This window comes from Rhagoletis pomonella, unplaced genomic scaffold (assembly GCF_013731165.1).
Source record: "Rhagoletis pomonella isolate Grant_MI unplaced genomic scaffold, Rhpom_1.0 Rhpom_scaffold_00002, whole genome shotgun sequence".
Lineage (NCBI taxonomy): Eukaryota > Metazoa > Arthropoda > Insecta > Diptera > Tephritidae > Rhagoletis > Rhagoletis pomonella.
Window position 1 is genome coordinate 58,038,077 of NW_023458556.1, and position 10,652 is coordinate 58,048,728.

Genomic DNA, 10,652 nt, shown 5'->3' on the forward strand with positions numbered 1-10,652 from the left:
AAAAAAAAGCCGCTATACTCAGCGGCCTAACAACTAAACGTTGTCATAAAAAACTGGTATCAGTGTTGTTATTATAATTATTATTGTTGTTTGATTTAGCTGCCGGCAACTCGTCTACCAACTTTTGTTGTCAAATTTCAAACAAATGGACAAATAGGCAATGGAGTTAAACAAATACAACTTCTGCTACTCCTATCTTTATACCAAAGTGGCGGTGCGGCTACATATTTAGCGGTAAAACAAAATGTACAATTCTGCTTTTTTCCACATAATAACTAAAAAAAAAAACAAATGTGCATATGTAAAAATAGACATAGTAAATATCTACATTTGTATACGTGTTTACATATGTACATATGTATGTATGTATGTTTGTGCGTTTTTATTTCAAAAGCCTTTCTAACTACCTACTAATTTCGTATGCATTGCGTGTTGTCAAGTTGTTTGCTTGAATAGAAATTTACATGTATGTATGTATACACCTACATACATATACATAGATACATGAGTTTGTTGGCTTACTCTGTAATAACCGGGGGTTCTTTGACCTTTAACCAAATTTTGTCACCGCTGGAAGTAGGCTTTATACTTTTTATTTTTATATACATATGTACTATATACTTTGATATGTATATACAGTGACCCAAACAAATGATCACGTATTGATTTTTTAATTTTCGTAATGCTTTTCGCGCTAATTTGTTTTTGTTATGTTTCTATAAAAACATCGTCCAAGTTTTACCCAAAAACGTATCCATCACAGTTTCAAACTTTATACAAAATTTAGGAAAACAACAACAACAAATTTTCATCAAAATTTCAACTTTTTAATCTGAATCTTTGGAACATTTTTGGGTATGCAAACTTGCACTTCATCAAACTAAAATAGCATGGGATATAAAACTGCATACACAAAAATGTTCTAAAAATTCAGTGTAAAAATTGAAATTTTGATTAAAATTTGTTGCATTTCTCTAAATTTTGTATAAAGTTATCTACTATGATTGATGTGTTCTTGGGTAAAGCTTAGCGATATTTTTGTAGAAAAATAACAAAAAAATTTAACTTGAAAACATTACAAATATTAAAAAAAAAAAATAACACGTGGTCATTTGTTTGACTCACTGTATGCATGTATGAATATTTGCCGATATATTTTGGTTCCCTGTACCTAAAATCTCAACTGTTATAAGAAGAAAATTTTGTTTGACAGTATCTAAGCTAAATAAAATAGTATACCAATGTGGGTATCAAACGAAAGGGGTTCGAAAAGGGTTTATTTCGAAAATGTTTTGAAGAGGGTTGCCCCTTGTTAATAAAAGGTAAAACTAATTTAATTAGCAAGTGAAATTAAATATTTTATCAAATAAGAACTACTTAAGAAAACTTTAGTTTGAAATATTTTGCCGAGCGTTGCCACCTGTCTAGAAATACGAAATAAATTTTAGTAGTAAGTTGAAAGAAATAATTCTGAAGATGGTCGCCATGGGTTTAATAATTCAAATGAAATATCTTACTATGGGTATCACGCGAGAGAGGTTTAATAAAACGTTTTTTTTTTCTAAAATATTTTTGAAGAGGGTTGCCATCAGCTTAAAAGTTCCACTTCAATGTAATGAGAGATTTATTAAATCATTACAAAAGGTGTGCCAACACCCAAATCTTAGGCAATTCTGAAAAATGTCAATACGTTTTTTTTTTTTTAAAATCAAATTTCCTTGTCATTTTCGCGTGGAATAACAGAGAGAATACTTATTATGTTCTAACATTTACTGCAAAGCTACAACTAAATATTTTATTATTCGAAATATTTATGTAATTTAATTTTATTTTTCTTGTTTGCTTAATATTTCTTTCTCATTCTACTCACATTAAATCTGGCCGAAAATGATGTATCATAGCGCAAAATGCCAAACCATCTCGCCATGATGTGGTCATATTATCGATTTTGACACCCGGATAGCCCTCCGTCATACGTCGGCACCATAACTCCAAAGCTTTTGTACCACGTCGTTCGCCCATTTTACTACAATTTCGTGTAGGTATTTTTTTTAATCTAAAGTTTATGTATTAGAATATACGAGTATTGGACACAAGCTGAAAGAAAGAAAAGAAAAAATAATGAAATTAATTTTGTGTTGATAAAAACGTTTTTATTATATAAATTCCATAATTCATGCAATACACTTCACCTAACCTTTTCATTTTTATATGTACTGAAATTTGAAAAAAAAAATATTAGTGCTAGTTGCTTTGAGTTAAAGAAATTTTAATATTATCATGTGTCTACCGTCGAAAGCCATAAAAAATATTTCACATCGAAAAAATGAGTAATACTAAAATTTATGGTGTGCAAAAAATAACAATCACAGTCATAAATGTAGCTAAGGTGTCAGTAAACGATTGACAATGACGAAGAAATACGACAGGCGACAAGGCAAGTCAACCGGCAAAGCGATTAATGCAGATGAGCATTTTTACAACTTCAATTTTTATTAAAGGAGATACTTGTGTAACTTCATGTTTATGTATGTATGTATGCACATTAGGGTGCATCACTCTCCATAAAAAAATCAGCACTGTTTTTCCATTGGAAATATAAAATGTATGATATTTTAAGACCTCCGCTAAAATATTTCGGAAAAATATTGAGATTTACGTGAGCTGGATCGATTTGAAAATAAATCAGAAAATCTCGTTTTTAATAAATAACATTAGTTTTAAAATTTTTTTTTTCAAAAAATCAACTCAGATGATATAAGAGTTGAAGCTTAAAAGGTCTGACCAGCATAATCAAACTAATCAGATTTTTGGAGATATATATTCAAATCGGTCCAGCTAATTGTAAATCTTAATATATTTCTGAAATATTTTGGCGGACGTCTTAAAGTTTTGCAAATTTAATATTTCCGTTGGAAAAGCTGCCACTTTTTTGCTGAGTCACCCTAATGTACACATGTATGAGTGTAAATGAAAATAATATGCTTTCATATTTTTAGCTTGCGGTAACTAAATACATGCTCCCATATAAATGACTGTAGTTACTAGCAGAACTTTAATAACAATAAATTTAAGTGTGTTAGTGTATATCTGCACACATTTATTAACATACTAACTACCTTTACTAAGTCATGCATGCGAAGATGTCTTGAATTAATTTATGCATTCACCAAAGAAATCTTATAAATGTCTCTGCGGTGGAATGAGTCAATGATCTCATCTTCGTCTCGTTAAAGGAACAATTCTCTTTGGTAACTTTTTACTGCAAAGCTATATTTATCACAGAGATATTGAATTTCATATGTGATTTAATTTTAATTAACACTATGGAAATCTGCTAACCAGAAAGTTTAATAATCGAGGGAATTTATAAAGGTTAGCGTCATAAAATGATTGGGGGAATGTAATATGTGAATACATACAAACATAGGTAGCGATACCAAGTGCAGACTTTTCTCTAAAATAGTTAGCTAAGACGTTTTCTGTTCTATACGAGTTTAGCCTTTGGCTCTATACCCAACAGACTGGTGTATCTCAAAAGATTGCAATTTTAAATTCTAATGCAATTAAGTATCAAAGAAGTCGTATGAACATTTACATTTTATTTCTTTATTTCTTTACAGTGTATTAAAAATTGAACTTGAGATAGATAAACCGCAATAACTACAGCAGAAACGGGGAAACGTGATATTTATTACTCATAAAATATTATAATTGTATAGGACAACGCTGGGCAAATGTGGTTCTTTGCTCACTGCAGTGTGGCAGGCAGGGAAAGGCCGTAGTTGATTACCTTGACGAGTCCAAAAATCTGGCTTATGTAACCGTTGATGAAAGGCAGAGATTAGCCATCTCTCAGTTCAAAAGCCAGGCCATACTCCTTAAATCGTCGTTTAAAGTGTAAAACCGGGTATCAACAAATTGCAAAACCGCTTATGTGAAGTTGTAGAAATTATTTTCTAGAGCGTAAAAACACTCATATTTCAAAATGGTTCTCTTTTTTATAAAGCAATCGCATTTCTGGCTAGTATATTTCAGGAAGAATGGATAAGGATTGAGACAAGAGCTCGTGTGAGCAGATCCAATTTTTGGCAGCCAATGTCAGTTACGCGGTTTTGCAGAATGACGATACGCGGTTTTGTACTTTAAACGACGAAATGTAGCATGTAGACTTATAAAATTTAACATTTGCGAGCCCTTTTACTCGAATAACTAGAAAAAGTGGATCTTTTGAAAAATATAGAAAAAAAGTTTATACACAGAGCTTTCTACGCTTTTAAAAGCTCGCTGTGCAAAGGTATCTCTGGCCAACAGATACTACGTTTATACGCACAGAATAATCGACTTAATTGAAAGCGCATTGACACCGTACACATTTCCCTCTAGTGTTTATACTTACGGCTTTATATCGGCATCAAAGTAACCGTCTTCAAAAGAAAACAAAATAAGCTGTTTTCATTTGACATTTTATAAGTTAACATAATGGAAAGTGATAAAAATCTAGTTTTATTCGGCATTATAAAATCGTGGCAAAGAAAAAGAACGATTATTATTAATCAGCTTTTAAATACTGATGCGATTATTTGGAATTTGGGCGGAACAGCTGATCTCCATTTCGCTTTGAGTGAGAGCGGTGTTTATACACTCTTTCTAACTGTCTGGAGAAATAAACTACCGATTTGAAATGGAGTGTGAGCCAAAACACTTCGCTCTTTCAAAGCGAATTGAAATTCAGTTTATACATATGTTTTGAATCGCGGCGAAATGAATTAAAGCGACTTATGCATGCGTATAAACGTAGTAACTGTTTTACATATACCGTAATACCGCTGTTCCAGTAATGGATGAAGAGAGCTTTTACATTGTGCACATGTAAAAAAAATACAAATATACAAGGTGGTGGAGCAATTGAAATGTTACCAAATAAAAATTACATATTTGTTTTTATTTACGAACTAATGTTATAATGAAAAATGTATTTTATTAAAATCTCTATTAGCTGTTTTCGATTTGGCTACCCTGCGCACGCTGTCCGCAAGTGGCTCTGTTGTATTTTCATCCGTTTCCGGAAAATGGCCTTTTTGAGATGTTTAGTTGAGCAAGATTTTTGCAAATGTTTAGCTTGGGATAACTTTAAAAACAACTCTCTGGATTTGCCGAAACATAAGAATCGATTTCCAGTACAAATTCTTGAGCTTGAGCTCACTGTTGCAATGCAAAAATTTAGTCTGAGCTTAAGGTCACTTTTTATGAATGAAGCCCGTAGTCTTGCAGGAATCTGCATCCGAGCTCATTTGGTTTCAAAATGGCATTTTGTTGCGACGAGGAATACTTCTCCTGGAAAATTAAAAAAAAACCACAACCCACCAAGCCAAAAAACACCAGAAAACCCGTAAAGTCTCGAAAATACAAAAATAAGAGACCGGCAAAGTCCCGAAAATAATCCAGAAAACCACGAAATATCCCAAACGTTTTCGTGAGAGAGCGTAAAAAATAAAAATCCCGAAAAACCCAAAAAGCTCTCTAAAGTTCAGCAATAAAATCCAAAGTCTTGAAAAAATAAAATAAAAAATCCGGAAAAGTCACCAAAAAAATTTCAAGTTTCCGAAAAATCCAAAAAAAAAAACAAAACTGGAATTATCACGAAAATTTATTACATATGAAATTCTTAACGATCTCGAAAGTCAACCATCAATCATTCTGAACAATCTCGAAAACAAAACTAGAACTATGAGAAAATTACAAAATTATAATATTCTGAACGGTAACGAAAAGTAAAATACTAAAAGTCCGGGAAGGGTCTTGAAAGTCACGAAAAACCCAATAAATCCCGAAAAGAACTCGAAAAGCAAGACTAGAAAATTAAAAAAAAATATCTAAATGGTCCTAAAAATGCCAATATTTTGCATGTTCACGTGTATGTATTGTATAAAAAATTATAAATAATTAAGAGTAGCGCATGTGGGGACCGCTTCGAAGTACTTATACATACATGTACTACATACATACATATGTATGTATTGTACATGTGTTTTGAGATAACGAGATTCAACATAAAGAAAAAACAACGTCTGGGAAGATTAGTGGCGGTTGAGGTCAAAATGAAATTTAAACCTTTTGTATAATTAAATAAAATATGATTATGGCAGGCAAAAAAAAAATATGGGAACTTGCAGTTTACGTTTTTTTTTTAAAGCCACGCTATTTATGCATGCAATTTTAATTATGTATTATTTATCAAAATTCACCACTTTGACGCAACATGAGCTTTTATTTGTACAAGCTTTTTTTATACATACATATGTATGTACATCCTGGGTGTATGTACTTATGCATTTGCGGTAGCAACTACGCACAGTGGCCTGCCCACCGACAACCTTGACTGAAGGCTTCATATTTCACAATAGGTATGCATATACATACTTATGTATAAATACAAACGTATGTATTTATTTTAAGGGGTACATGCGTTGTACAAATGTACATACATGCGTACACAAACAAATGTAAGCGGCTATTGTTTTCTTGCCACAACTATGCCATGGCGAACGTGAAGTGGTTACTGCAGTCAAGTGCAGACGCAAGCGCTTGCCACAGATATACAATTTGGCATTGATTTTGATAATGACATTCAAATATTGAAGTAATATATTTACATGGTTTTTGTACAATACATGTACAGACGTAAAACAGACGCAATTACTGTTTACAAATAAAAGGATTACAGGCGCTTACTCAATGTCAATGCCAATGGATAACTAAGCATCGATCGTTACTGAAAGCAGCAGTTAGAGATGCATAGAAATAGGCATATGTATATACATATATTTTTTTTAACTAAATACATACATACACACATACATATGTATGGATTTGAGTATGTAAAAATTATGTATGTATGTAAATATCAGACAGGAAAAACTTTCTTTTACAAAATTGTGTGCTGATGTTTACGAGACGAGTTTTACGGTGCAGCATCGTCACCACTTTTACTTGTTACCAGGAATTCAATATTCAAATATTTATGTGCATGTACATAGTTAGGTAAGGCATAGATCAGTATCTGCATGCATATACAGTATCGGTCATATCTATAGCACGCCATTTCAAAGTGATATTGTGTGCCACTTATGTTTATTTATTTATTTTTAAGAATTTTCAATTAAAATTCAGTTCATTCTCAGACAAACCCCATATAAACCCAAGTGTAACAGCTTGTAGAAAACTACAAAAAAGTGCAACAAATTTTCACCCAAATTTCAAAATTTTTTTTCGGAAATGTTACAATTTTTTTGAGAAACAGTTTTTTAGCCCCCTCAATTTCAGTCTAATAATGTGCAAGTTTCAAGTGGCTAAAAGTTACCGTTGATTTTTTAGAATTTTTTTCGCCAAAGGTGTTGCGGATTTCTTCCATATACAAATAAATTGAGTTTATATGGAAGCCAATGCGACAAAAAAAAATCTAAAAAATAAACGGTAATTCGTAGTCACTTCAAATTTGCACATTATCAGACTAAAATTGAAGGGGCTAAAAAACTGATTACTCAAAAAAATTCTAACACTTCCGAGAAAAAAGTTTGAAATTTATGTGAAAATTTGTTGCACTTTTTTGTAGCTATCTACAAATTATTAAGCTTGGGTATGTATCGGGTTTGTCTGAGAATGAACTATATTTTAATTGAAAATTCTTAAAAATTAATAAATAAGCATAAGTGACACACAATATCACTTTGAAATGGCATGCTATAGATATGACCGATACTGTACATTGGGGTGGGCCAAAAATTTCATGTGAAAAAGTTAAGTCAGAATTTTAATGTTTAGGATTCTACTATACCGAAAAAAATATTGAAAAAATATAATAATAAATATTCAGGTAGTGCTCAAAGCACTCTAAGTTATTCATGTATTTTATATGGAGAAAAAACAACTTTTCGTTGAAATGGTATAAAATTCTTGAAAATCAATATTTTTCGATCTTCAATTTTCGATTTTTCTTCCCAATAACAATACCCAATTGTTTCTTTAACCATTTTTTCATGGCAGGTACATTTTATAGGTCCACCAAAACCCCCCAAAAAATGCAATGGGGAACCGAGAAAAAATCTCTAGTACTAAAAAATTTTTAATTAAACAATTGGATATTAATATTGGAAGTCTCTTGAAGAGAAACGGACTTTTCCGCTCCAAAAATATTGATTTTCAAGAACTCTATACCAATTCTACGAAAATTTGTTTTTTTCCCCGCATAAAATACGTGGAAAACTTTGAGCGTTTTGAGCAGTCACTAAATGAGAGCAGTCACTAAGAGGTGAGAGCCCTTAAATTCCGTCTTTACTTTTTTCACATGCACTTTTGGACCACCTTAATATGCATGTATGATTGTAAACTACCTACTACTAGTATTTGCTGTCTATCACTGGCATGTTAAAAATTAGTAAAATTAATATTTGTGTAAGTGAAAATCGGCACTAATCGCAAACAATGCGACAATGTGCAAGTGTAGAATACTGCCGTACTACATATTTGTATGTATGTAAATGCGTTTTTATTTAGCCTCACAGTAGAAAAACAAACATCTGTCTGTAACAAAATGAAAATCACTTAGTGAATAGCATTTTTTGTTATTCCTTCTATATCACACCTTTAATACAGCCGCTGAAGTATTTGCTTAGCCGCTCTCTACACCAAGCTTAAGCTTTAAATGACCGCTTGACACACATACCAATCCCTCAAAGTGTACACAACAACCCAGCAAACAACAAATCAAAATTTCTGCGACCTTTTAAAATACACCGTGTGACAAAAACCATAACTAGCTAATTACACGAAAAATCATTATACTCTAGAAATTAGGGTCCAGTGTAGTTAATCTGTGTTTTTAACTTTTCTCTTTGACGTCAGAGTTTTTTTTTAAGTTCCTTTGAAATTTAAAAAAGATAGCTTACCCCCACTTGCTTCGGTGAGTGCTGAAATTTCTGCGTGTTACATTAAGGTGTAATTTATTAAAAACAAAACAAAACTTATCACACATAAATTCAGTTAAAAACATACAAAATTTCCATGTTTTTCTTTTTTGTTGAGCCCTCTTAAAATATTTTTAAATAAAACCTTATTAGACCTTCTTCGTTCGACACCCATATTGTGATACCTATGTATATACATATGTATGTCTTTCAATTAACTAATTCCCTTAATTCCATTTGACTTTGACTATTTAAAGAGATGGCATACCTTCTATATGTACTTTACAAATGAAGCCTTTTCGTAACAATTTCGATTGATTGCCTTTTTAAATAATTTATTTCATTTATAAAGTTATTTAAATTTAACTTCTTCAACAGGTAGCAACCCTCTACAACCTTTTTAAGCCTCTTTCTTCTGAAATACTTATTGTGATACATATTTCAAGTTGAAGTTGGTTTATCAAACAGCTGGCAACCCTCCTACAATCAGTTTAGGAATAAAGCCCTTTCAAAGCCATTTCGATCGTTACCCAAGTGGTAGTAATTGATTTAACTTAATAAACAATTTGAAATGAATTTAAATTTTAAATAGGTGGCAGCCCTTTTAAAACACCTCACAAATATTATAAAATTTGAAGCTAAAGATTTCTTAACACTCTTTCATTTCAAACTCATATATTGATATTTTGTGTAACTTCTATATAATTTCATTTAATCCGACTTTTCGGACAGGTGGCAACCCCCTAAAAATAATTCGTAAACTACAACCTTTTTAAGCCTCTTACGTCTGACATCCGTATTATGAAACAATTTTCAAAGGAATAATTCCCTTAATTAGTAGAATTTGACTTTTTAAACAGGTGGCAGCACTCTTAAAACACCTCACAAATATTATAAAATTTGAAGCCAAAAATTTCTAAACACTATTTCGTTTTAAACCCATATTTTGATATTCTATGTGACTTGTATATAATTTAATTTAACTCTACTTTTCACACAAGTGGCAGGCCCCTTAAAATAATTTTTAAACTACAACCTTTTTAAGCCTCTTTCATCTGACACCAGAATTGTGATACAAATTTCAGATGAGTAATTCCCTTAATTCTAGTAGAATTTAATTTTTGAAACAGGTGGCAACCCTCTTTTCAAATCTATTTCGACTGATGCGCTTATTGTGTTAAATTTTTTAACATAGTTAAATTTAATTTTTTAACAGGTGGCTACCCCTTTCATGTTCTAACCGAGATATCAACCTACTCGCCGAGAAGAACACTTAGGTATGCATGTTTTCACAATTGGACCACGACTACCTAGAGGTAACCGGTAACAATACCTAAGCAACTTTATTTTATATTAATAAATGATTAATACAAAAAAAATATTTAAAAAAATTCAGTGGCATATAGAATAAAAATATAGGCATCAAATAAAAGAGAAAGTTCTGTAGAATTGAAAACATATATAAATTTTTTAATGCAAAAGGACGAGTAGGTATTAGAAATTTCCTTTTTAAACTTTATCCTTGAATATGCTTGAAAATTTCCATTACTTATTTTTGAAAAAAATATAAAAAATATACATACATATGTTAGGGACAGATACATATGTAACTTCTGTTCTTCTAACTTGGTTTACTTTAGATTAAAAAAATTAATGAAAATGACGTTTTCAATACCTTCAACATTT

General features: G+C 31.3%; 1 protein-coding gene across 1 annotated transcript in view; it reads right to left on the reverse strand.

The window, feature by feature from the left end:
- Positions 1-10,652, reverse strand: part of LOC118753964 (MICAL-like protein 2) — a 39,540-nt gene that overhangs the window by 2,781 nt on the left and 26,107 nt on the right. The window contains exon 2 of the mRNA XM_036488839.1: positions 1,871-2,097. Within this exon, the coding sequence (XP_036344732.1) occupies positions 1,871-2,022 (152 nt within the window). The 5' untranslated portion in view covers positions 2,023-2,097. The remainder of the gene's footprint in view (positions 1-1,870; positions 2,098-10,652) is intronic.